We start from the raw sequence: 26,645 nt of genomic DNA, 5'->3' as shown, positions 1-26,645 counted from the left end.
ACACAGGACAAAACCCAGCACTGGCCTTTGTCTTTGGTGCCGGTCACATTTTGTCCTTACCTGGCTAGCCCTACAGTTCCTGTCTCTCCTAAGTCATGGATTTGATCCAGGATGCCCTTGGCAGTGGTCTTAAATGGGCTTCGCCTTAGCTGCCAGAGGCAAAATCCCATGGGTGGTACCTCCAGCCTCTTCCTAGTGGTGGGACTCCATGCTTGGAACCTGAGGATCTCGGAACAGGGAAGGATTGTGAGGCTGCATTCTGTCCCCTGCCTGGTTCCTCCTGGGCCCTCCAGCCCCACGATGGCTCCTCCCCGGGGACCTTCTCCTCCATCACTCCTTCATGTCAGCCACTGCCTGTCTTCTGCTGGAGCATAAAGGGGCTGTCGCCAGCCCCATCCTCAGGCTCCTTCCCCGCGCCCAGGAGCAGCCCCTTGAAGCTAGCCATGACAACGGTGCAAGCGGCAGGTAGGGGCCGCGGGCCAGGGCGGAGCGGGCGGCCAGAAGGAGACGGGCCGAGGGTGGGGAGGGGCCTTCAGCGGAGGTGGCCTCTCTTCCTGGGGACCTCAGCCCGCTCAGCCCTCCAAGCTGGCTGGCTTCACAAAGCTCCTTCACGAAACCACGTCAAAGCCTCAGCCTCTCCTGCTTCACTCTGCAGCTTGCAGAAGAACCAAGTTCTGGGTGTCACTTGCCAAACAGAATAAAGGCTGAGAGAAGGAAGGCCAAAACCCTTGGAGGCCCTGCAAGGGGCTGTAAAAATCATCTGGGGCAGCTCACAGAGGTCCCTCGTGGCCCCAAGGAGGTGACCTCTCGTCTCAGCTTGGGAGTGGTCATTTGCTTTCCCCCAACCAAAGAAGAGTCCCTGTTGCCGCCGAATTCAGTGCTCTGGTAAATGGTAACAAGCTCACCTTGGTTTCCCTTTACTGTCATGAATTAAACAATGGTGACAGATTTCAAAGGGAAATACCTTTTGCAAATCTGAGTAACTGTCATTGACCTCTGGGAGAGGGTAGAAAAGTTTTGGAGGTACATTTCCCCCCCCCCCCCCCCGAATGATACTCTATAATCTTGAAAACCACTGAGATCCCAAAGGGCATCTTCCCTATACTCTGGGCACTTGTGGCTTTTTTAAAACCAGGAATGGCTTTCTGGAATGATCCAGACCTACTTCTAGCCTGAAGGGGGATGCACTTCATGGTCTATGGGCCAGAGCTCAATTCCGGAGGCCGGAGGATCTAAGTTTGAATCCTTACCAGCTACATGACTTGGGCAAGGTCAGCGGTTTTGAGCACCTACCATCCCAGGCACTGGGGAAACGGGGAGAGGGCACTATCCTGGCCCACAATGGGCCTCACTTAGTGGAGAGAGAGGTGCTTTCCTTATATGTCAACTGGGGGAAATAAAAATCTGCATATCCTGGCCCTGATCTGCTTCCCCACACAGTACCCACCACACAACGGCGTGACAAAGGTTGGGTTTCTCCCTGTAAGTTCCGTTCAGAAATGGTTATACCGTCATTGTGGCAGATGAGAAGGTAGACATGCCCCCACAGAGGAGACATTGTTAGAGTGTCGAGAGGATGCTTGAAGTCTTAGTATGAGAGAGCCTGGCTTACAAAGGTTAAGTGACGAGCTCAGACAAGAGCTGTTCTCAGTTTGTAGAAACCTGGACAGCAACCAGCTGTTGTTCCAACCTCAGCCCACTTCCTCTGAGTGCTGCCTTCAACATCCACATTTGGCTACAGTTTTTTTGGACGCCCCCGTGCCCCCAATCAAGAAGTCTTGGAAAAGCACCCTGTTCCGTTACTCTGCATATGGCAGAGATAAAAGGTGTTAAGTTAATTTTGCATGTGGTTGCCACAAACGTGTTTGACTGCCATGTTTTTGCCTATTATTAGTCCAGATACATTGGTTACATCCATTAATACAGAGCGGCTTTTCAGGGGTCTTGGGTACAGCTACTTGGAAACTTATTTAGCTAGAAACTTGCTATCCAGAATTTGCTCTTTGTTCTTGTGAGAATTGCTGGATAATGTTGACTTAGACATTTTTTATATGTCATTGCATGAGTGTGTTCTACCGGGTAGACCTATGGAGCGGGGACCACCTCTTAGAGAATGAAGGGTGTAGTATGGAATTAAATATAGTAATATATATTTATATTTTGATAAGAATTACCCTGTGACCCAGCGTGAAATTGTCACCTGTGTTGCATAGAAACGTATGTACTTAATTTATAAAATATGTAGAAATATTTGCCTAGTAGAATTATAAGGTTTACCACCAGCTTACCATAAAACTTAAAACTTAGTGTTTATCTAAGATAAACATTTAGCAAATATTTGGTGAGCACCTTCTCTGAGCCAGGCGCTTGTAATTGGTTACAGCCTTGGATTTTGAAATATTTACTGCTGCTTTCTTTTCTTCTTCTTCTCCTTCTCCTTCTCCTTCCCCTTCCCCTTCCCCTTCCCCTTCCCCTTCCCCTTCCCCTTCCCCTTCCCCTTCCCCTTCTCCTTCTCTTCTCCTTCTTCTTCTTTTCTTCTTTTCTTCTTCTTTTCTTCTTTTCTTCTTCTTCTTTTCTTCTTCTTTTCTTCTTCTCTTCTTCTTCTTCTTCTTCTTCTTCTTCTTCTTCTTCTTCTTCTTCTTCTTCTTCTTCTTCTTCTTTCTTCTTTCTTCTTTCTTCTTCTTCCTTTTTTTTTTGCCACAATCCTAACCACGTGAGATGCTAGATTCCTGAATGTGCAAGACACTCACGTGATGGGTAATTAGCACTCTGCAAAAAGGGACATGGATCCTTGTTTTAGTTTCCTCTGGCTACATCTGAGGAGAGTCCTTGGTGACTGTCAAGGTCTGGAGGACAGTGGCACCTCCCAGGCAGGGGCCAGCACGTGCACTGCCTGACCAGGTCCCCTGCAGAGTGCTCCCAGCGAAGACCTGTACACATAGCAATTAAAATCATATTTCCTCACTTTTATGGACGTGGCAATACTAAAAAAAAAAAAAAATCAATGTATGCGTGATATGAACATGCAGAATTTCAGCTATCTGAAAAATGTGCACAGAGGAAGATATGTTCCAACTCTTCAGTCGGAGTGTATTTCTGTTAAAATCGGCAGTGGCTGGCTTTTCCTGTGCCCTTTGCGTGGAGGCAGGGTACCGGGATCACTGGTGGCGGGAATGCCAATGTGGGATCTGAAGATCCAGCTTTCCTGGCCGGGAGGCCTTGGAAAAGTTACAGGACCTGAGTCAAGCAGTTGGGGGCCGTCCAAGTCTACTTCATGGGTTGGCCCCGAGGAAGAACTGAGGTGTTTATAACCTCGACTGAGTAAATTTAAAGATCAAATTGACTTTACTCAGTGACTTGTGAAGGGGGCAGCGTCCCATCCTGCAGATAGGAGCTCCAGAGAGCTACACAAAACGGGAGACTTGTAGGCCGAGGGGGGCAGGGCGAGGAGAGAGCAGATTAAGGGGTTAGAAGGGTTCTGTCAGGTGGATCACCTCACTGCTGCTGGCCAGGAAATTCCAGATTGACTGGTTTAAAACCGCGCTCCTGCGAAGGGTTGAACTGCAGTTTGGCTGGGTGTTAAGTCTTGGTTTGCTGACGTGGGGCTGAGCACAAGTGACTCCATTCGGGGCTCATCTCGTTCTTGTAACATAGGCGAGAGTATTCCTGGTCCCGCTCTGAAGTAGCATCACTGGTCTCGGTCAGCCCTTACACTGCCGTGTGGTCAAGTCCCGACTCTCTAGCCTCGCCAAGGGCCCATTGTCCTCGGTAACTTCCCTACTTCCTCTTCTTTCCTGGAACCCCAGCGCCCCTCCCTTAGCCTTGGTCTCACTGCTGACCTTGCTTCCTGTGTCATACAGAAAACAGAAGCATGCAGGAGAGTGCTCCCACATGCGCCACCTTCTCCCATTTCTGGGGGTGACCCTGGGATCCCAGCACGGGGCCCCTTCTCCCCTCTTTCTCCCATATCCTCTTCCCATGAGGATTGTTCCCACCAGGACATACACATGCTGTTCCCTTCCTTCCCCTCAGAACCCAGGTCAACAAACAGAAGCTGGTCCTTCTTGGTCTCACGGCTAACTCTGACCTCCCTCCAGGCTCTGCTCACCTTGATGCGCCCACTCCAAACACCGATGCAAGATCACACACCACTGCACCGCCTTGGCCACCTCGCCCCCATGCCCTTGACCCTGCTCATTTCTCCCCTCTAGCACTCACCACTTTCTATGACTGCCTCCACCCCCCTTGGAGTGTAGCTCCACGAGGCGGGATGTTGCCAGTTTTGTTGCATCCTGGGCAGAGTATGTGCTCCATAAATACTTGTTGAGTGGGTGATCGGCTGTCAGCCACTCAGACTGTCTCAGATCTTTATCATAAGGCTAATGCTTCGTAGTTTTCTTCCTGCGCAGCCTTCCTCTGGTTAGGTGTTTCTTCGGGATATGCATGCACAGAGTCAGCCTGTCTGGGCCTGGCCTCCCCACGTGTCCCCTCCAGACAGCTTCTTTTGGTTCATGTCCATGTTCTGGCAACACTGTCACCTGGGCCAGAAACCTGAGCATCATGCCTAGTCCACATCCGTCCAGGAGGTGACCAAGTCCCCGTGGGTTCTTGAACTCTCTTCCCGCTTTCCTCTCCACCTCCACAGCTGTCCCTCCCTCCTTGATGCCCTGCCTCTGAACTACCCCCTACACTGCTGCCAGAGCCATTGTTTTCTAACGTGCAAATCTGAGGCTGCTCCTCCCCTGTTTAAACTCTGGCAGTTGTGCCGTAAGCTCTAACGGGATGCTATCCCACCTCCAGCATCTGGGCCCCACCTCTTCTGGCCAGCCCCGCCCTTGCTTACTGGAGACCCTCTCGGGCTTCCGATCACACCAAGTGACTCGGCCTTGGCAGGCAGTGGGCTGCTCTTTGGGTTGGGAGTTCATGCTGCCTGGAATGCTGGTCCCCTGGTCCCTCGGGCCGAGTCACCACTGGCATTCTAGATGGGACTTCTGCCCTGGTCCTCTTAGGGCCCCCAGGGTTCATGGGCACTCCCAACCCTCTCACTGCACATACCTCACTGCACTGCCATTGTGAGTTTACTGTCTAACTCCTTACCACACTGCTGCTTTTGTGTGTCCCCGGCCTGTCATCTTTGTCCCCACCCCCCCCCCCCCCCCCCCCCCCCCCCCCGCCCCGCCCCAGGCCTTGCAAGGCAGAACCCAGGATAACAGGTCACATTCAGCGTGATCCTGAATGAAGGGGCAGGACCTATTTTGTGTCTGTGAGCAATGTCCACCAAAGTGATGTTGGGAAATCCCAAGCCATGCCCTCTCATTCATGAACATGGATTTCCAAGCTAGGGGACACTGCTGGGGTGGGGGTGGGGGGGAACCAATTACTGGAGAAGGGAGCCAGGGGCCAAGGGTTTTGTGGAGTTTGAATTAGTAAACAAAGGTACATGAAGAAGGGAAAATTAACCAGGAAACTGAGGGGACATCAGCCAACTTTACCTTTGGTCCAACAGGTAAGGACCTCACTGAGCTACCTCATGAGCAGTTGCAAGGTGGGGGAAGGATGGGGGCCCATCGGGGTGTCCACAGCTGTCCAGGTGTCAGCGGGCTTGACCCAAGCCCACTTTTCACTGGTTGGTGAGGTTGGGGATGCACCCCTGTTCTTCCTTGGAGGGGCTCTCACTGTGGGGCCATCTCTCTCTCTCAGGCCAGGACCCCTGCTGGCTGCAGAGTCCTTGGTCACTCTCGTCCAGGCTCCATTCTTGACCTGGCTCTCCCTTAATGCCGGCCAGGCCCGCCCCTCACTTCTCCCCCACAGGACGCTGGGATGATGATGACCAGTACAGGAGATGGGCTTTGAGGAGCTAAGTTTGTAGCCCAGGGAGAAGATGGTCTCTGAGGAAAAGTTAAAAATAAGGTGGGGTCTGAGCTGTCCTTTGTCCTCATGCTAGATCAATCTGCAGATCACATGAGACACCAAATGCTACAGAAGGCCCTGGAAAGGCCTAAAGGAGCTGCAAATTTCAGGGGCTGTAAGCTTGCAGATCCTTCTTTTCCAAGTTTTATTACAAGCCCATTAAGCGTTAGCGGGCAGCAGTAAAAACGCTTCAGTGAGGGAACCCGACCTAGTGGTTGGTCTTTGCGTCAGGTTTAGGCCACTCCCCTTGCCTGAGCCTCGGTCCCCGGGCTGTGGACTGGGACTTTTAAGTACGTCCCGGGTGGTTGTGACGATCAGCAAAACCGACGAACGAGGGAGGGACGGTGCTTGTCACATGGTAGGTGCTTAATCTTTAGGGTTTTGTCCCCAAGCGGGGAATTATTTGTAATCAGCGGCTACAACTCCTAGAAATTACCTAATTTAATTCATCAAGAAGAAAACCGAGGGAATGAACATCAGCTGAGCGCGAGCAGGCACGGCTGAGAAGCACGCCCTGCTTTTTCCTGCAGGAGTTTGCACTTCCACTGACCCGGGCCGCCGCCCTGGTTGGGATCCCGGGTCCCTCGGAACGCGGAGGCCCCGGCCCCTTTGCCCCGAGGCGGTGACAACCAGGAGACGGCCGGGGGACTCGCCCCTCCTGGACTCTCCTCCTGGCCGCCCCGGGCCCCTGCCCTTCCCCGTGGTGAGTGGGTTCGGGCGATCGGATCTCCCCCGGGGCCAAGGGGGTCTCCGCTGGGAGATGGGTGGGGCGGGCCCAGGCGCTGGAAGGGGCGGAGTCCGCGGGCCATAAAGGTCGAGACCCCCGTGCGGCATCTCCTTGTAGTCGTGTGTGTGGCGCGGAGTCTCCTCGTGGCGGCGGTCTGCGTGGCCGTGGAACCGGGGCGAGGAAGCGCGCGCGGTCAAGGCCGACAAGTGGCCGACCGGGCGGCCCGGGGCTGGCACGGCCCCTTTAAGACGCCGCGCCGGCCCCGCCCCGCGCCTCACCCCCGCCGGGAGCCGCGCCACGTGACCCGGGTCTTGTGACTGGCCGGGGGGAGGCGCGGAGGGGAAGCCCGCGGCGCCCGCCTCGGAGAGGGGCCCAGCCCCGCAGCCGCCGCCGCCGCCGCCGCCGCCGCCGCCGCCCGCGAGGAGCGGGTCCCGCCGCCGGGTCCGGGCGTCCGCGCGAGTCCGAGCCGGCGCGGGAGCGGGAGTCCTTGCGGGAGTCCAGGCGGGAGCCGGGCCGGGCGCGGTGGGCGCCGCCCGCCATGGACCACAAGCCCCTGCTGCAGGAGCGGCCGCCCGCCTACAACCTGGAGGCCGGCCAGGGCGACTTCGCGTGCGGCCCGCACGGCTACGGCGCCATCCCCGCCGCGCCCCCGCCGCCGCCCTACCCCTACCTCGTCACAGGTGCGCCCGGCGGCCGGGGGTTGCGGGCCGGGGCAGGGGCTGGGCGCCGGGCCCGCGGCCCCGGGAGCAAACTTTGGGCCCGGTCCTTTGGCGACCTTTAACCCCGAAACCAACTTTTCTCCGGACACCGCTGTGGCGGGGGGCGCGGCCCGGCCGTGCTCTGCGGGGGGGGGGGGGGAACCCCCGCGCGGGCACTGCCGAGGGGCTGCCCCGGGGCCGGGAACGCCGAGCTCGTGGGGACGGGGGTGGCTGGGGAGTCTCCCGCACCGGGAGCCCGCTGTCGGGCCCTCCGCCGACCTGGGGGGTCGCGAGCCCTGGGCCCGCCCATCCCGGGAAGCGCCGCGGCCCGGTTTCCCATTAACTTCGTTGGCCAGGTGCTCTCTGCAAACTAGCACCCAGTAAAGCCCATAACGGGCACTTAGTGGAGGCGGGCCGTTGTCTGGATTTTGGAAAGGATAAGTTCGGGTGCGGGGGCGGGGTGGGTGTCGGGACGGGGGGCCGCCAGGAGAAGTAGCCCTCAAACTTCCCGGTTTTCCTCCCGGCCCCTTTCTGATGTGCCTTCCTGCCCACAGGGATACCCACCCACCATCCCAGGGTCTACAACATCCACAGTCGAAATGTCACCAGGTACCCTGCCAATTCCATCGTTGTCGTTGGAGGCTGCCCAGTCTGCAGGTATGTCACAGGCCGGGGTGGGGAACACTGGTCCCCCACCGCGCGAGCCTCAGGAAGGCAGACTCGCCGGGAGGTGGGCCAGTCTTGGGACAAGCAGCTGACCTGCGGTGTGGGCAAGAGTGGGTTCGTTTGTCCTTAGGTCTCACATTGTTTCATGGGTCATCGGGGAGGGGTTCCCTTTCCTGCGGAGTTGAGTGGTTTTGGGGCCCTTGAGTCCTGGATGAGTGGGATGCAGAAATGTTAACACCTGGTGTCCCTGGTTCTGGAACCTGCAGTTGGTTCTTGAAGGTGGGGGAAGGTTGCCTTTTACCGGGAAGGGCAGCGAGAAGTGCCCTGTCAGGAGAGCCCTGACTCAGATGGCCGGTGTGTCCAAGGATCCCGAGGTCCAGGAGGGCCAGGGGAGCAACATCCACGGCGCGGGGCCATTGGCTGGAGGAGGATGGGAACACTGTGGTTCGTTGTGTGGGGCAGGAGCTGTTTTTCGTATTCTCAAACCAAAGCCTCCAGGGTCTTGCAACTGGTTTTATAGGGTCCCAGCTGCAGCTAGCTCCAAGCTTGTTCTGCGTGGGTCACGCGGGTTCCCATTCAGATAAGACTCGGTCCTTGCCTGCTTGATGCACGAGTGCAGGTCTTCAGCTTGTCGGGGAGGAGGAAGTTGAAGTCTGAGATGGAATTGAGAAACGCCGGCTTACACCGAGACTTAACGTCCAAGGTGTATCTGGAAGGTCGGGAGCAGAGTCAAGGGGAAGTTAAAGATTTCAGAGTCACAGGGGTCAACTGTGTGGGAGGGGGAGGGCCTCACAGAGATGGGGGGTAGGACGCTGGACTCCCAGAGCCTAGTAGGGGGAGGGCTGTGGGCCGGCCGGGGACCTTGTCTGTTGGCTCAGGACAGGTGTGTCTTCTGATACAGCCTTTGGGGAAACGTAACAGGGGTTGGGGGAAAGATGACTTGCACCCTCCTGGACACCATTCTCGCCACGGGCATCTGGGGGCGTCACAGCTGTTGGGGTTTGAAGGCACAAAGGTGGGAAGAAGGGGCGTGGCCTGGGGGCTCCCCGAAGGCTGCTTGGCTGGCGGGGTCAGGGCTCGGTCGCCTGTGAAGAGAGCGAGTGGGAGTCTTGGGGGGTTGTGTGCAGAGGTGGGTGATGGGAACCCCGCTGTCTTTGGCTCTGAGGCTGGCGCTGGGTGCTCAGCCCTTCTGCCCCCACCCGGGCCAGCTGGAGGATTCCAAGGGCCTGTGTTTGGGCGGGAAAATCTTTGCGTGATCTCCCGAGCGGAGGAAGGTGTCTGGGGCGGGGCAGTCCGGCGGGGATCTCAGCGTCTCCGGGCCACGGCTGAGTGTTGTGTGCAGCCGGTTCGCAGCCTGCCGCAGGCGCTGCGTTCAGATCCCGGCCATGTTTTCCCACCTGGGAAGTGGGGGTGTTTTGGGGTGCTCCTTGAAGCCCTTCCTGGACCAAGCGCCTGTGCTCAGAGACTAGCGGCAAGGCCCCCGTGGCTGCTGGGTGGGGAGCACTTTCCTGCCCCCCCCCCCCCCCCCCCGGCGGGAGCCCTGCCGTTTCGGAGGCCTGTGGCTTCTGCAGACGGGGTCCCAGGGCCCCGCTCCTGCAGAATCTGGATCGCGGTCGGCTGCCCGAAGGCCGAGGTGTGGGGCGCCAGCAGTGGGGACAGGCTTTTCATGTCGGGATCACCATCCTCCCTGCCTCTGGGTGGTAGCAGTGAGGAGGGGGTGCTCTGAGAGCAAGTTTGGGGACTGAGTTGGAAGCTAACGCGCGGACTCCCTCTTGGCCCGGCCCCGTGATCGCTCTTGGCCTGCGCGTTGAGGCAGATGGGTGCTGGCAGGAAGGGCTCCCCCCAGTACCTGGGTGCTTTGTGTGTGAGCGTCCCCACCCTCCACCCGTGGTGCCCTCTGCTGCTGGACAGTGGGCAGCCCCTTGGCCCCGGGAGGCCAGCTTCCTAGGCAGCGGGCGGGGGAGTGGGGACCTGGGAGGTGGGCAGCGGGAAGGAGGGAGAGGCCGGGCGCTTCCCACGGAGGTTCTCCTGTGGTTCGGGGAGCGGGTGCGTGGCCCTGGGGCGGCTCCCCTCTGGGGAGAGTGGAGAGGTGCCCCTGGGGCACAGTCCAGCGAGGCCAGTGTCTGGCATCTGGAGTTGGGAGACGGCCACTTGTCATGTGACCACACTGTCTCCCTTTCCGTCCAGCCCGCCAGGCTCTGTCCCCTTCCCTCCCGGTAGTTTGGCAGGGATTTGCCCAAGTCACACGTCTGCGATTCCTTCTGAGGGAGGCTTGGCGTAAGAGGCCTGTGTCACTTGTCACTTGGCCCTCATCTTAAGCAGCCTGACCCCATCTTCCCTTTCCAGTGGGCTATGAGAAAGCTTTCCTTGGGGGCCCAGCAGAGGAGCGTGCTCATTTCACCCCTGTCTGTCTGGACTTGGCGCCATCTTGCCCGGGCAGGGCTCTGGCCAGGCCCTGGCCTCTCTGAAGCTGGTCCTTCCCTGGGGGGGGGGGGGGGGGGGGGCTGGGCTGTCCCTCAGTGCAGGGTGAGGGGAGGTGGCAGCCCCCAGAGTCTGGGAGCCCAGGCCCGGCTTGGTTCACCCCGGGCTGCCGTGGGGCCGCCTGTTGGAAAGGTTCCCTGTGCAGCAAGGGGTCAAAGGCCAGAGTGTGCATAAAGCCTGGCCTGCCTGGGGCTCCCCACTGACACTGGCTGGGTGTCACTGGTACTTAGTTTTGGGGGTCACCCGAGGGGTACAAGGCGATCCAGAAATGAGCGGGGCCTTGGCAGCCGAGAGAGAGGCTCCAGGCAGGCTGAGGGTATGACACAGGGCATGGGGGGACGGGGTGCGGTGTGTGGAGGGGTCCTGAGAGGAGGGCGTCTGGTCAGTGGGTTGCGGGCAGGGGGCGGGGGGGCCCCAGCTCATCCGGCGTCTAGGACCACAAAACCAGCGCTCCGGCCTTGCCCTGAAGCAGCCCCCGGGCCTGGGCCGGCAGGAAAACAGGCCGCCAGGATGGGCCCTGCCCAGGGCCGCGGTCCTGTGGGTTCTGCCCAGCCTGACGGGGGGCGGGGGGGGGGGGGGGGGGAAGGGGGCAGCACCCGGATGAGCTGGGACTCGTGCCCTGGGCTGTGCTGGGCAGGGTGCGCAGCTCATGGGAGCACTCAAGGAATGCCGGGGGCTTCCTCCGGTAGGCCTGGGTGCTCCGCACCTCCTCCCGCAACCAGTGCTCCCCACCCCCCGTCCCTGGGGCACCTACCCTCTGTGCCTATGTGTAGTGGAGGCCCTGGGAAAGCACAAGGCCATAAGAGGCGCCTCCCAAGTGGGTGCGGTATGAGCCGGTTGGCTGGGTGCTTTGGGCATCTGGTCCCCAAGCCTTGGCTCCCGCTGAAGGCCACCTGGAGGAAGTCCTCCGCTCCCTCTTCCCTGAGACTCGGCCTTCCAGTGAGGGCCGGTCTGGGGGCTGCCCCCGGGCTGCATGCCGCCCTGAGTGCGTAACTGGGGATGCACCGAGGGCTGCTGGAGCTTGTGGCCCTGAGGGCCGGCGGGGTGGGGGGAGGAGTTACGGGACGTGCAGGAGGGACGTGTGGGGGCCACCGTTCGCGGATGGCTGGTCCCCGGGGCAGCCGAGCGCTCACTCCCCTCGGGCCTCGGTGGCCGGTCTGTTGCCTCGCTGCCCGAGAGCCTGGCCCAGGCCTGCTCTGCACAGATGCCCAGTGGCCACTTTCTCCCTAGGGTCAGAGCCAGGAGTTAAATGAGCGTGTTCAGAATTTGTCAGTTCCCAGGTTCTCCAGCTTCCACATCCTTCCCTGCCCGCCCCCCCCCCCCCAGCGGATTGCTCAAGAACGGGGCGCGGCTTCCAGGCTCTGGGGGGCTGCCCGCTCAGTGTGGATTCTGAGCCGGTTGAGAGTTGAAGCTCGTTCTGAGCTGACTGGGGCCTTTCGGGGCGGGGCGGGGGGAGGTTGCGGAGAGAAATAGCCTGTGACGCCATTTGGGAGAGACGGGCGGGAGGCAGCCTGCGTCAGGGTTGTCCCGGGGCGTCCCCTCCCTCCTGTGGTGCCTCACGGGGACAGGCGCTGGGGACAGGTTTGCTCTGCAGCCTGGAGTCTTGCTCCATCAAAAGTGGCCCAGAGATCAGATTGTGTTTCTCAATTCAGAAGATTCTGGATCTTTAGAAACTGTAAATTATGCCAGCATTGTTTCTGGGGTCTGGGGCAGTACCCATGGTGAGAACATTAATATTTTTGCAGCAGGACGTGAATATTCATGTGCAGTGGATGAATTATGACCGTACGTGGCCACGAGTTAGTTCGGGTCACAGGTGGCTGCCAGGAGAGTTTGCTACAAACCTATGAAAAAGTTCTTTCAGAGCCTTTTACCGTCTGGAAGGGGGATGTGGACTCCTGGGGTGGCAGGTGTGGTGCCCAGGGGCTGACCCCGTGCTTGGAGGCTCTCAGGCCTGGCTGTCCCTTTGTTCCTTATGCGTGAAAGCGTGTTGGGTTCGGGTTGTTGCCCCGTGGCGGGTGGTTTGCTCATGGACCTGCCGGCAGGGACGGTCCCTCGTCCCTGAAGAGAAAGGCCCCTCCTCTTCCGAGACCAGTGGCCAGACCATCTTTAGAGTGGGGTGAAGGCGGACGGGGAGAGCTGGGGCCCTGGCTCCAAGGGCCTCGGGGGGTAGGCGCAGGGTCACCAATGCATGACGGTGCTCCCCACGGAGGATGGAGCGGCGGGCGGCCCAGGTGGCTAGCTGTGCCCCGGCCGGAGTACGGGACAGTTGTGGACGGAAAGCACGGCAGGTGTGAGCAGCGAGGGCTGTGTTCTTGTGTCTGGGAAGCCCGGGGGGGGCGGGGGCACCTAGTCGGCCCGCGAGGCCACTGCTCTGTCTTTTAAGTTCCCAGAGCACCTCCAGGGGCCGAGAGCAAGGGGAGTGTTGGGCCCAGACGGTGTGGGGGCCACTGGGAAGCTTCGTGCTTGGGCAGGGCTGGTTCCCGGCCTCACGGGCACGGAGGACCTGGGGGTGTGTGTTCCCCCCCCGCCCCGCGCACCCCGAGTTCCCTTCAGCTGAGGGCCGCGGAGCACCCGGGAAAAGGCAGCTGGGGCAAGCTGCCCACGACAGCTGCCTGTCCTCCGACAGGGGGGTTCGTGTAGGGAGGTGTGCTGGGCAGCACCCGTAGCTCCTGCCCCCCCCCCCCCCCCCCCCCCCCCCCCCCGCTGTGGGGACACTGCGCTGGGCTCAGAGGGCTGCCCCAGGCACTGAGGACAGCAGGATATGCCTTGGCCCCAGCCTCCTCCTGGACATCTGGAGCCTCTGAGCAGACACACTGGGTTCTCGGTTGTGCTGCTTAATGGCTTTGATCCTTAAGTGGGATGACACGGAGTGTCCGGCCTGGGAGGTGCTCAGCCAGGTAGTCATGGTCCTTGGGCCCCACTCGCCCCTGAGGGGGATGCTGGGCGAGGCACCCTCCTAACTCCTTCAGAGGGCAGGCTTCTCTGGAAGGTTCTCAGCTGGTGCTTGTGACCCATCTATGAGGCCTGGCTCACTTCTGTCCTCGCTTGTTTCCTTGGGCATTCTAACCGACCCTGTGAACTGGTGTGATTCTTGGGATTTCAGCTGTGGGTGGGACTGGGTGGCACCAAAGCTCTTGAGTGGTCCAGGGCCGCCTGGCTGCCTCTAGCTGGTCTGAAAGTGGCTTGATTCACAGCCGTAGTTGCAGGAGCTGTTGGCGAGGACTGTGGACAGAGCAGGTGCGTTCCTGTCCCCGTGTGTGGCCCAGGGTCTCCCTGAAGCCTCACCCCTGATTTGGGTAGCATGGCCTCTGATGCTTTCTCGGGGGGGGCGGGTGTCGGGTGGGCTCTGCACAGCTGTGTCTGGACGCCCACGGGCAGGGGCGGCCACAGGAGGGCCAAGGAACAATGTGGGGGCCCGACGACCTTGGCAGTCCTTAGAAAGGGGACTCCTAATACAAGACTTTCATAGCAGTCTAGACAAGAAAAGGTAACTCTGCTGGTGTAAATTCAGGCCTGTTGATCAGCTTGCCCTCAGATCCGGCCTTGCCTGGGTGCAGGCTGACTGGGCAGCACACAGGTCAGTCTGAGAAATGCCGGCTGAAACAGTTCAACAGGGGTCTTTACTGCGGGACTTCTCAGGGCCTTTCCTAAACTGTGCACTGTGACTCCAGGGCAGGGGGAAGAGTTTCCTCAAATTAATCAAAAAAGTCCTTTTTTTTTCTGCAGAGCTTATCAGGGGAACTGGTGTTTTAGGACAAGCCCTTTGGGAAGTGCCGCTAGAGGGCACTGTCCTTTGTAGACATTTTAGGCAACTCCCTCCTGAGGGGGTAGGAAGGGAAGCGGGCATCGAGTGTGACTTTTTCTTTAAGCAGTTGAAAGCCAGGCTTCCTAAGAGTCTAGTTTACAAGTACCACGATTCTCAGCCTTGTGCCTGCTCTCTGCACAGCTGGGGGGTGCGGGCTGGAGCCCTGGCCCAGCGTGGGCAGGAGTGGAGCTCAGAAGGGGCGGCCGTGGCAGGTGCGGCATTTGAAGTGGAGGAAGTCTTCTGTTGGGTGCTTCACCTTGACACGTGACCTTCTGTTAAGCTGAACCTTCCTCCTCTGCACACACGGTGGCAAAACGAGAAGCAGCTGCCTCCAGAACATTGTGGGCACAGGAGATCCTTAGCAGCGTTGGAAGACAAAGGAGCTGAGGTGTGGGTAGAGGAGGAAGTGGCTTCAGGGACACGGAGGCAGCTGGGGTGAATGCGGGGAGGCGGGGGTGGCCTGGGAGTGGGGTCCACCCCATGAAGGCAGGCAGGCCCCGGGAGTGCAGCAGGGAGTGACACCCTCCCTGAAGTCCCTCCTTCCTTCTCAGTACATCGGCCCGGCTGATTTTGGCATATTTGTTCTGGTGAATTCTGGTGAAGTGCCTTGTTCACAAAGGCCCTCGGCTCACAGCGTGGTGGACGAGGCTGAAGGTGTCCCTGGCCGCCTGGGGAGGAACTTGTTTCCACCGACTTTCCCTGGCTCTCCGGAATGTGAAACGTTGCTCATTAGGGCTGAGCTGGCTCTTGCGGTTACCACTTTCATTTCAGCTCTGTGTCCAGAGCTTTCCAGAAGTAGCCTAAGAAGCAGTGGCAGAGCTGAGCGCAAGGCTCCTGCTTCCTGCCTTTGAAAATGACTCTGGAATGTGAGTGGTGACAGGTCACTGAACCTACACTCCTCGCACATGGTTGGGGTGATAGCCCTCGGCGTGTGTGTGACGCACGTTGAAGGTAAACTTGACTTTGTGAAGAAGAAACATTAAATTTCTCAAGATAAGCGGTCTTCCTATAGACACCGTGAATTTGGCTGATTTTAATCTTTCAGTAAAATCTGTTTTAACCTTCTCCCGAAACAAAGAAGTTTTTGGAATTTCCGTCTAGGGGATGGAAGAATAAAACTTTTCAATAGTGGGGAAAAAATACCCTAAAATGATTCGGTTTTCTTGGTCTAGTTTTCAGAGAGACAAGAATTTTTATAGAAACTAGCATTTGTTTCTTATTTGTCCTTTTGTAGCGCAGGAGGAAACATGGTAGGTAACGTGGCAAGGGAACGTTGTCATTACAAGCGAGGATTCCTTCTGCTGACTGCCCTCCCCTCCCCGCTCTGGAGCAGCAGCAGCAGCAGCAGCAGCGGGCCCGAAGTGGCACGCGCAGCAGGCCGGCGAGCTCGTTGCTGGAGGGGCAAAGACGGCTTCTGGGGACACAGTCACTGACGCGCCAGGGGCCCTAACGCGAGTGCCCCTCTCTTCTCTCCACAGAGTCGGGGTTCTGGAGGACTCCTTCACCTTCCTGGGCATCTTCTTGGCCATCATCTTGTTCCCATTTGGGTTCATCTGCTGTTTTGCCTTGAGGAAGCGAAGATGCCCCAACTGTGGAGCAAACTTCACTTAACGGGAACACCACACCCGGCTTCCCTACATCCAGCTGTCTTTTTCTAATGTAAATGTTGTGTACAGTAGCTTTATTTGATTAAGCTTTCAGGACTGTTTTGTAAAGCGAGGTGGGCTAGAGGGCATGAGCTGTAGTTTCGTGGGCGCAGGGGTCACAGCGTGGGGACACAGCGGCACTGCTCCAGGGTGAATGACAGCTCAGTAAAGCACTGCTTTTATTTTTTGCAGTCTTCAATTTGAGAAAGCTGAGAAATACTGTTTTAAATAAACGAGATTCATACCATTGTTTACCTGGTTCTGTGTCTTCAGCGTGTGCACACTGCTACTTGTATAGACAAGCTCGTGTTACACGTTGAAATTTTCTGTAACCAGACTAGAACATACCCATCACCTGGCTTCAGCAGCATCCAGCTCCTTGGCAGGTCTTGATCTAGTCCTCCGTAGACAGTCACAGCTCAAGAGAGTGCTTTCCAAATTTTTATTAATATAACGAAACCTAATACCTTGACACTTACTTAGCACGCACCTCTGTGCCCAGGACCTGAGGCAAGCCCTCCCCTCCTCGGTGAGGCAGGCGTGTGCCCACCACAGTCCGTTCTGTGAAGGCCGAGACCGGATCGGGTGAGCCAAGCCCGCCTGCGGAGACCGCACCTGAGAGTCTCTGTCACAAAGCCGGAGGAGCCCGAAGAGCAGAGCTCCGGAGGTCAGGGAGGCCTGCCCCCCCCCCCCCCCCCCCCGCCCCCATTGCAAATACTGAGCTGCTGCGAACCCTCCTCCTACTCAGAGGGTGAGAGAAGCAGTGGACCACTGAACAAAATGGAACTGTGGTTTACTGGCTGGAGCGTCTTCCCTCAGGACAGGCGTGCGGTTTGCCAGTGGCACTCAGCCCAGCTCGGCCTGGAAGACCCTCGCGTAGGTCTGACTCCTCCGCCCTCGGGGTCGCCCGATTCGCCTGGCAGCCAGGACAGGACCAAGAACGTGAAGTGTCACACGCTTCCACTGGTCTACCTGCATTTGACCGTGACCACTTTCAAGTTTATAGAAGGATGTTGATATTTATGGCGAGACCAACAGAGCTGCGGTAAGTAAGGCCCTCTGCGCCCACACGCAGCGAATGGCCTGGGGGTGCATCCTGATTGCACTCCTCCAAAACGGGGCCCAGCCCCCAGCAGCAGAGGTAAACTCGGCCACTGGCTCAGAGTCCCCAGTTCTGAGGCTGTGATGGCAGGTCTCAGATGAAATGCAGACCTTCCCATCCCAGCCGCCAACACTCAGGCTCCTGGCTTTCTACGTGCTCTTTGCGGGAGGGGGGTCAGTATCTGATTTCAGAAATGAAGTACACTAGCTGCGGGGGCAGCTTCGATCAACGAGCACAGTGAGAACACCCCGGGGTCACTCGTGTGGGGCCCTCACACGCGTGTGATGCCCTGAGCCAGGCCCACGTGCCGCACGGCCTGGTGTGTTCTTCCCACTGAGTCGGGGAGCTGGTGACTCCACAAACTACTAAACTCAGTAGCTTTGGGATTATTTGAGTACTAAACATCATGGCTGTAACAGGGTCAGGCAAAACGCACGCTCTACAGGTACATCTAAATCAAACTTGGGGATTCCTCCATCTTAGGTAGCTCTACATCTGATTAACCAATTTAAAATTTTTAAGTTAAAAAATTAAATTTTATATAAGTCATAATTTATATTGCTTACAATTATGATTTGCATGCTAAGATGCAAATTTACACATCATTTCCTTTGGATAAACATCATAATGCTGGGTGAGAGCACATGCTTTATAAACTAAAACTGGTCTCCTCTGCATTCAGGTGCAGAAAGCCAATCATGAAAGCACAGACTATCCCTTATTCTGGCCATTAAAAAAAAAATCATAGAATATTTTTAAAATGATACAGTAAGGATTAGAACCAAATTTACTGTCTTCTGATGAACAGAACATATACTTTTAAATGACTGAGTTGATAACTATTCTTTCCAACTCAACTATTCTTTATCTTCTTAAAGATGGAAATGTATCAACCCAACTATGTTAAATTGAGAGAATGCATTGATTTGCTCAAGTAGAATACAATTAAAATCAGGCACCCTTGGCGAAGCTTTACAACAGTTACAGCACGTTGAACAATTTGTATCATTTTGCAAGTGAGAACTTAACGGAGGAACTGGAGCTCCGGGCCCTCCCTTCATCGGATGATGGGCGCTGAGCGATCATTTGTCACCGTCGGTCGGAGTTTCACGGTAGCGAAGGGGTTCTCTCCGCTGCAGGGGGAGGAAAAACGCAGCTACAGAAATACTACGAGATGGAAATTTGATTTTAAAAGAGCCGTGAACTACTCTTACTCGCTCTGTGAAAATCTATGGCTTCTATAAAAAATTCTGGACGCTTTGTGAACATGAACGTTTCTCTGTGGCAGTTCTGAGTTACAGAACTCTCCAGAACTGTAGATGCTGCAACGGGAGAGCCACCTAGGACAGGGTCTGGATTCAGTTGCCCATCGCCCTCATGACCAGGCCTCCTCCCTCTGGGACCCGGGCAGACGCTGGCAGAGCCTCCAGGCCCTCTTCCCCAGCCTGATGAGAACAGGGTGGCTGCATCCTCCTCAGACCCCACAGGCCCGAGGCCTCTCAGGGTCGGGCCTCCTGGGCTGCACAGCCCTCACGGACAAAGGTCAACATACCTGAGGAAAGGAGGCTTTGCTGTCCCATTTGCATCATTCTGTGAAGAATAGATAAAGATGAAGTTTATGGAAGGCTCATGAAATTGGGACATTTTTAGTAAGACCTGAAGGTAAAGCCATCTAAAGCACAAGGGACTCTATAATGGCTAATGCCGGTTTTAGAAAAGTGCCCCCTAGTCTCTGTCCATTTGAGACCATCTCAATGTCTTTCTAAAGTCACTTAAAGAGTAAGGACAAGAACAGAAAACCTAAGGGAGGGACCCTCACAAGCGCTGGAACGACTCAGAATTTGAGGGAGGCTGGGACGGGCTGCTCCTCACCGATGGCCCTTCGGCTGCACACCTGTAGTGACTGCAGTTGGGTTTTTGGAGCCCAATCCTGAATGATGCCATCAAAAGACAGTAAGTAAAAATAAGACCTCGTTGGGTCTTGGTGCCCACAGACTGGTGCCAACAGGTGGCCAGAGATCTGGTAGGAAGAGAAGGCAGGGGGAAGAGGGAACAATGCCAACACTGTTTTTTGCCTTCAGGAACCGCCAGAGCCCGGGACTTGGGGGCCTCCCAGTGTGGCCAGGGACCACGGGGGCGTATGCACCTTCTGTCCTTCATTCTGTAAGCTTGCAGGCTTTACACTGCTGTAAATCTGCTCTGGCTGTTCGAGAACTCACTGGCCCGAGCTTGTGGGGCTAACTCTCTGGATGGTGCCCAGGAAGAGGGCAGTGTGACACCATCTGAGCCACAGGCCGCCACACCAGACCTGACCGTCCTGAAAGCTCCCAGGATTCCTGTGACCTCTGACCAGACAGCTCCTCTGACCGCCTGCTGCCAGCCTGGGGGTCAAAGGCCATCCTTAGAGGTGGAAGCCCAGGTCAGGGCTCTCTGCCTGGCTCCTCCTGGGTGCTGGACATACAGACTCTTGAAGTCGAAGAGGGCCTGCGGGCACCTGGGCCACTTGAGACCCGCTCCTGCTGTCTCTGTGCCTCTGAGGACCTCAGGGCGTGACCGAGAGCCCTGGGGCCGGCAGGTCAGCAGGCTCATCCCAATGGGGAGCGCCAGCGTTAGGAGGCACCCCAGTCAGCCCTGCACCCCGATTCAGTGTCTACTTTTCATCACTGATGCACAAAGCAGCTGCCCTGCTCAGCACATCCTAATAGGGCTTTAAATGGCTGCAAAGTGGTTTCTTCCTACGAGGCGTGCTGCACTTCCCCAGCAGGCTCAGAATAAGCCATTTCTGGGGAAGCGCTCATACTCTATATGATGGTTACAGGCTAATTTATAATTTATTTAAAAAGCACCAGGATGCCTGCCCTGCAGTGCCACGCGTGTTCAGACCACCGGCAGCGGTGTAGGGCCTAGAGCAGAAAGCCCCTCACGGGGGAGGCACTGGATCCCACCGGGAAGAGGCCGCCTGCGTCCTCCCGGCCTGGAAAGCACACTTCCTGCCAAGCAGACTCCCCAGGTGTGGCCTCTCGGAGGCATGTGCTTGGCCCCAGAGGCACACAGCCCTCTTGCTCCTTGATACTCTCACTGGGAGCCACCTTCTTGCTGCCTTTCCTTGGGGGCAAACCGTCTCCCTGCCGGGTGCGTCCTCAAGTCTGAGGAAAGCTCTGTGCACCCTGAATTGGAAACCAGACACACAACCCTCCCCGAGTACCCGCAAGCTGCTCTCCAGGGGAAGGCGTGGTGGCCTGTGCCCAGGAGGGCCTCCTGAGCCCTGACTGACCCAACTCGACAACGAATTTAGCTACATGTTCACGAGCTGTGCCATCCGAGTACTTGGCCCGGACCCACTCGCGAGAAGCAAACACAGCAGCAGAGATGCGTCACAGTCCACCAAAAGCCAAGTGGCAAGAAGTAACAGCTCCTGTGAGGGGGGACGGTGAGAGTAACTTAGGACAGCCTGAAGCCATTCAGTGCTGGGCCGGACCTGGGTCCCGGTGTGGACCCCGCACCCCGGCAAGCCTCCCCCACCGCCGGTCCCAGCAGCGCACACGTGCAATGGACAGAGAGCCCCCCACCCCACCAGGACACTCAGAGCAGTCCCGTGAAACAGCCTAGACATTTGTCACCAGGAGAAGGGACAACCACCTTCCATCCAGTGAACGCCACAGCAACGGAGCGCCACAGGAGGGCACGCTGCACGTTCGGTTCGTGTGAGGACCACGCCAGAGGGGCCAGCCTGGTCTGGGAGAAGGGCCGGTCTGTGTGTGTGTGGGGGGGGGGGGGTCGGGGGGGCGGGGGAACGTTCTAGTTCTCGATCTGCTGCTAGTTATACGCAGTTGCTTTGTGAAAAGTCAAGCATTTTCTTTACATGGTATTCTTCAACGTTCACTTAAAAATGGAACATTTTCAGAAAGGTTTCTCCCTTCTTTAACGCACCTCCACTGAGCCTACTGCTGTGGTCACAACTGACCGCTGTCCCCAAACCTGCCCCTCCTCCCCTGCTCCCTTTTCTGTCAGTGAAGCGCACCTCCAGGCCACGTGTGGCACTGCCCTCTTTCCATCAGGGAGGAAAGTGCACATCCCACTCAGAAGTGTTTTCAGATCTTCCCACCTCAAACTGACCACACAGCCCCATCCCTCGTGCAGGCTGATGCCACAAGCCCGTCTGTCCTGCTGGCTGCCTCCAAACGTTCCATCTGAGCCCGTCCCTCCGCTGCCTCCCTTAGGCCGTGTCGTGGGGCTTGGGGTCCCTTGTCTCTGCACTCCCCAATCCCGTCTCCCTCTTCCTTTGTCCTGTGTCCCTGGACCGGACCCATCTCAACAGGGCTCCTGCTGGCCCTCGGCCTCTCGGCACAGGCTGACGGGCCTCCGCAGACTGGGAGCCACCTTCTCTACCCGCGCAGTGCAGGGCCCACAGCACCGGAGGCCACGTGCGAGCGCATGTCTGCGGAGCCGAGCTCCCCGAGGTCCCATAGGCAACGGCAGAAAAACTCCTTACACACGCCGTGGGCCTTGCTCGGACTCAGCACGATGTTTCTCACACTTTTTCTCAGACTTCACAAAAGCCAGAACCTATGGCTTTTGTGAACAGCCTGTGAACACCTGTGAACAGCCAGGTGCCTGTTCTGTGTCCCCTCCTGGCAACCAGGATGGTGCTGGCCTGGAGTGACTCAACACGACAGGAGGTTATCGAGTGACGAAACCAGGCACCAACGTGGGCTAGGCATGTCATTAGGAGCGTGGAACAGGTTACCCACGAGACCGTAAGGGCAGTGAAGGCCTCGGGCCTGGTCAGCAACAGCCCACAACCAGCTGAGTAGGAAAAGGCAGAGTCCGGGCACATCTTGCGATTCTTTGCCCCAGAAAACCTAAAAGCCCGAGTTCACCTTGAGTGGGCACTCACTGTCACATGGTGTCCGTTCCAACCCCCTCCCACTATCCAGATTTCTGCTCCGGTGTCCACCACGTGCCCACATGCCTTCAAGCGGACTCCATGGTCCCAGCTTATGGTGGTCAGGTCAGCTGAGACCACCCAGTATAGCCCGTTTTCTGGCCACAGGTAGACACTCAGGTGAGACAGGGACCGTGGCCCAGTGAGAATGCTGAGTGGGGAGCCCACACCCCAGAAGCCAGGGCGAGTGATGAGAGGGCCCTGGGTGGCCTTGCTACTGACCCTCTCTGGGCTGTTGCTTCCATGAAACAGACCGTTCCCTTCCTATCTGAAGCCACTGGGGCTCAGCTCTTACCTGCAACACAAGCCACCCTGATAACCCACAGCTGATGCCAGTCCTCCGCTGTGGGCTGGGCTCATCTCCCGAATCATAACCTCTGAACTAAAGTTCAACACCTTTAGTCCTGACATGGGGACACTGAAGGCCAGACAGGGAAGAGCCAACTGCCCTGGGGCAGGGGCTCTTCTGAAATCCCGGTGCCCACCCTGGAGAGCGGATGCAGACAACCCAGGCCCCTCGCCGAGGCAGCACTTCCAACTTAGAGCACCAAGTGTGTGTGGAGCGGGGCTTAGTTTTTCAATAGCGTTTTAGAGCCTGGCTCTCCACATGTTAAGAACTCCGCTGCAGCAACAGCAGAGAACAGTGTGACCACCTGGCAGGCCCTCCAGCTTCAGTCCCCATGACCCCTCCCCCCAGCCCCTCAGGGAGAAGTCGGTATCTCAGAACATCACAGGGCAGCCACAGAACAGTAGGTTGGTGGGTTCAGGAACACTCCACTCTACAGTAGAAGGCTCCCAGGCCTGGGTGTTTGGTGTACTTAAGCCTAAGAATCCTGGTGTTTAAACAAAACTCTACGTGTAACTGGCATTAACGGATGGTTGTACATAAAAAGTATGTATAAAAGCATTAAGATGCTTTGCCAGCTGCCTTGGACCCCAGCATTTGGCTGAGACAGAACATACCTTTCCCCAGCATCATCAGCTGGTTTGAACATTTTAGTTTAGGAAAAATAAACTATCAGCTGGTTGGGCCTAAGAACTTTTGAGATTTGAAATTCCAGGACTGGACCGTGTTCCCCCCCAGCCCTCACGGGCTACCAGGCAGGCCTCAGTCATGTATCCATGCTTCCCAACCATCACGCTTCTAGATCCATTTTTTTTTTAAGATTTTATTTATTTATTTGAGAGAGAGAGAATGAGAGATAGAGAGCACGAGAGCGAAGAGGGTCAGAGGGAGAAGCAGACCCCCTGCTGAGCAGGGAGCCTGATGCGGGACTCGATCCCGGGACTCCAGGATCATGACCTGAGCCGAAGGCAGTCGCTTAACCAACTGAGCCACCCAGGCGCCCCTCTAGATCCGGTTTTTAAATGGAACATTGTCCTGTTCTGCATGCTCTACACCCGACTGTCCCATATGGTAGCCACTTACCCATATGGCTATTTGCACTAAAATTAAATATAAATACAAATTCCTTAGTTGCAAATCCACTTTTTTCAGTGCTCAACGGCTACTGTCCTGGGCAGCCCAGTTCTGGGACATATCTACCCGGCCATAAATTCTCCACTTACGCTTTTGCCCACGCCCTGATACCAGAGGATTAGATCCTGTGCTTCCTGTTGCTCTTGCGAGAAGCTACCAAGACTAGTTCTTCTTTCCCTGCGGGGGGGCCTGCGTGTTTCGGTTTTGTTCTTGGAGATCGGACTTGATAGCGAGGAAATGCAGTAGCTCCTCTGACAGAATGGTGTCCGCTGAGGACACGCACGAGGATGCCCACTGATGATGGAGTGGTGGTGTTTTCTTCTGCAGTTTGCACAGGATCTTGAAATATGACTTCAAAACACGTCCGTGATAGAAATGGAATATAAATCCATCATTTAATCTCACTGTGCATCTGTGAAGCACTGTGTACTTACTTTTGGGTTATTACCCCCTTCATTCTGCGAGAAGATGCCTTTTATGGTCTTACAGATAAGGAACAGTGAATGTCCCAAAGATGGTGATGGGGGAGGGCGCCGCTGGAGTCATGGCCAGCGGTGCCTTGTTTGGGGAGGCCCTCAGACCTTGTGGTCTTTGCTGATTTTTAAAAGCCAATTAATATTTTCTTGTGACCTTTATTAACTGTCTTCCATTATCCTCCAGGCCACAAAGACAAAAAAGCAACCTCTCGGTTCCTCAGGAACAGCACACAGAGGACAGTGGTATTCGTCTTATCAAGCGTTCACATGGGTGGGGCACTGATAAGCTGACCGTGGAGGTTTTAGAACTTTCTCAATCAGTTGAAGGACCTCCAGGTCCTCCTGCTCTCCGTCTGTGCTTACCCCTCCCCCGCGGCCTCCCAGCCCAGGAGATCAGAAAGTTGGATTGGCCCCGTTCACATTGCCCACCAGCCGGGTAGCAGTGCCAGCCGCGTCCGGCTCACAAATGCTTTCTGACGGAGCACATGCTCCGATCCTCCTGTGTGTGGGGGCTGGGAAGGGAGGGTAAAATATCGATCTAAATAAATTCACCTATAGTTTGCTCAAAGGAGATAAAATGAAGTGCTACCAGTGGTCATCCTGGAAGTGAACTTATACTTTCGAGCAAAACAAAAATTCCCTGGGTTATTTTTATAATAAATAAGGTGTCATGATTAGATATTTTCATTTTTACAAACTTGGACTTTGCTCTTTAACTTAAACCTGCAGCTGTGACTGCCAGGTGGATGGAAAGGAAACCTCATTTCAGCATCTGTTTATCCAGCAAATGGCAATATTTGAGGTAAAAAAACATTTATCTGTTTACTTAAGTGCATGGGATAAATGTTGAGAGCATCCTTATTTCTGTCTCAAGAGTAGGATAATTTATCAATTTATTTGTAATAGAATTTTTTATTTCTTAAAAAATTTAAGATTTTATTTATTTATTTGAGAGAGAGAGCACAGAGGGAGAGGGAGAGGGAGAAGCAGACTCCCCCCTGAGCAGAGAGCCCAACTCCGGGCTCAGTCCCAGGACCCTGAGATCATGACCTGAGCTGAAGGCAGACGCGTAACTGACTGAGCCACCCAGGCGCCCCTGTATTAGAATTTTAGACAAAAATTTCACCATAATGCCACTTCCTTCTATGTTTAATATAGCAGACAAATCATGAAATATATAAATATACCCATGGAAAAAAACTTTTATCTTTTTTTTTTTCAAAAGTGGGAAGAGGGATCTCTCAAATTGTAGGTACTTTAAAAAACCATAAAGTAACTTCATCTTTAATGAATACGATCATACTTATTGGACCCTGATTATATTATTCAGAACCTCCCAAATGTTTTCTAGTAGTTACATGTGTAACTTAAGTGCAGATTTTTTTTTTTTTTGAAGCAAAGTTTATTGATAGTACAAAGCTCCCAGAGAGGGAGGGGACCCAGGAGGGTTGCCCAAGAATGTTTTCCTTTTTCAATGTTCCCATGTCAAAAATCTGGAGCTCAAGATTAAATTTTCAAAAAAAAAAAAACAAAAAACTCCAAAGTACATGAACATGAGCAAACCAGAAATGCTTCCAGAGTTAACACAGAACGATGGATTCTCCCAAGCAGACTACACCAGGTGGTCACTAGCTCTGTCAGTCCTTACCTCCTGCATCACTTGTCACCCTGTCCCATCTCCACTGAGCACGACTCCCTCTCTCCCTGGATGACCGCACAGCCAGCTGCCCTGTCGTGAGGCCCCAGCACGCACCCCTAGAGCCACCTGCGGATACCACCCAGGAGGACGGAGGAAGGCAAACATGCAGCCCAGACTTCCTGGCTCGGTGTGCTTCTCCCCGCATAGCCATCCCACCAGCTACCTGGCCGTGGCCCTGGACCACACCCAGCCACCACGGTTCCCAGAACGTCTATCTGGAAGGCTCTGCGTTTTGTCAGAGCTCTTCCTTCAGATGTTGGCTCAAATGCTTGCTTCCAAGACACCTCCTCTGGTGCTTACCAGGAGCCTGAGCTCTCCCTTCTTCCTGTCGCCTCTTTGCCCCATGCACTTTTACACAGCTCCAATAACCAGTGAACAGGACTCAACTCCTAGGCCGGCCTTATTCCTATCTGTTTCCCTGGACCATGGTAGCTTGTCAGTCAATGCTCAATGGATGACTTCCAATGGGAAGGTCTCACTGTGACCCACAGATCCCTTCTAGGCGGTGCGCCGTCGTGTGCCATTTGGTTGTGTTTAAGAAAGGAGTCTGGTTGGTCACAGCAGTCTGAGGCCACAGAAAACGTTACTTACCCAAGTTAGGTGACCTCGCTGCAGGCACTGACTCTATACCTCTCTGAAGCGCTAAACATGCCTTTTTTATGGAAGGTCTCAATTATTAAGAGTTCATCAACATTCACTGTTCTGACACTCACAAAATCAATGACAACTAAAATCACATTGGAACCCACACAAGAAGGGCACTCTCATTAGATATTTGGGGCTTTTAAATGTTACATGAAACCAAACATTCAAGGCTGCTAAAATGAAAGACTAAAAAAAGTTGTCTGGCCTGCAAGACAGAAATAGGGGGCCTGACCAGAGTATCAGGGTGATGCTGGCCTCAGAGTGAGTTTGAAGTGTCCCTTCCTCTTTGATTCTTGGACAAAAGTTTGAGAAGGATGGTATTAGCTAGTCTTTGTAATGTATGGCAGAATCCACCAGGGAAG

General features: G+C 55.7%; 2 protein-coding genes across 2 annotated transcripts in view; one reads left to right on the top strand and one right to left on the bottom strand.

The window, feature by feature from the left end:
- The first annotated feature begins 7,036 nt into the window (after positions 1-7,036).
- BRI3 (brain protein I3) lies at positions 7,037-16,185 on the top strand. Its single transcript, XM_035722267.1, has 3 exons — positions 7,037-7,317; positions 7,890-7,992; positions 15,769-16,185. The coding sequence occupies exons 1-3, from the start codon at positions 7,176-7,178 to the stop codon at positions 15,899-15,901; spliced, it is 378 nt and encodes a 125-aa protein (XP_035578160.1). The 5' UTR covers positions 7,037-7,175; the 3' UTR covers positions 15,902-16,185.
- A 138-nt stretch (positions 16,186-16,323) lies between these two features.
- Positions 16,324-26,645, bottom strand: part of BAIAP2L1 (BAR/IMD domain containing adaptor protein 2 like 1) — a 95,859-nt gene continuing 85,537 nt past the window's right edge. The window contains exons 13-14 of the mRNA XM_027611379.2: positions 18,591-18,628; positions 16,324-18,171 (exon numbers count right to left, since the gene is read on the bottom strand). Of these exons, the coding sequence (XP_027467180.1) occupies positions 18,096-18,171; positions 18,591-18,628 (114 nt within the window). The 3' untranslated portion in view covers positions 16,324-18,095. The remainder of the gene's footprint in view (positions 18,172-18,590; positions 18,629-26,645) is intronic.

This window comes from Zalophus californianus, chromosome 10 (genome assembly GCF_009762305.2).
Source record: "Zalophus californianus isolate mZalCal1 chromosome 10, mZalCal1.pri.v2, whole genome shotgun sequence".
In the NCBI taxonomy this organism is placed as follows: Eukaryota; Metazoa; Chordata; class Mammalia; order Carnivora; family Otariidae; genus Zalophus; species Zalophus californianus.
Note: the sequence above shows the minus strand (reverse complement) of the source record. Positions and strands in the feature narration are given on the sequence as shown.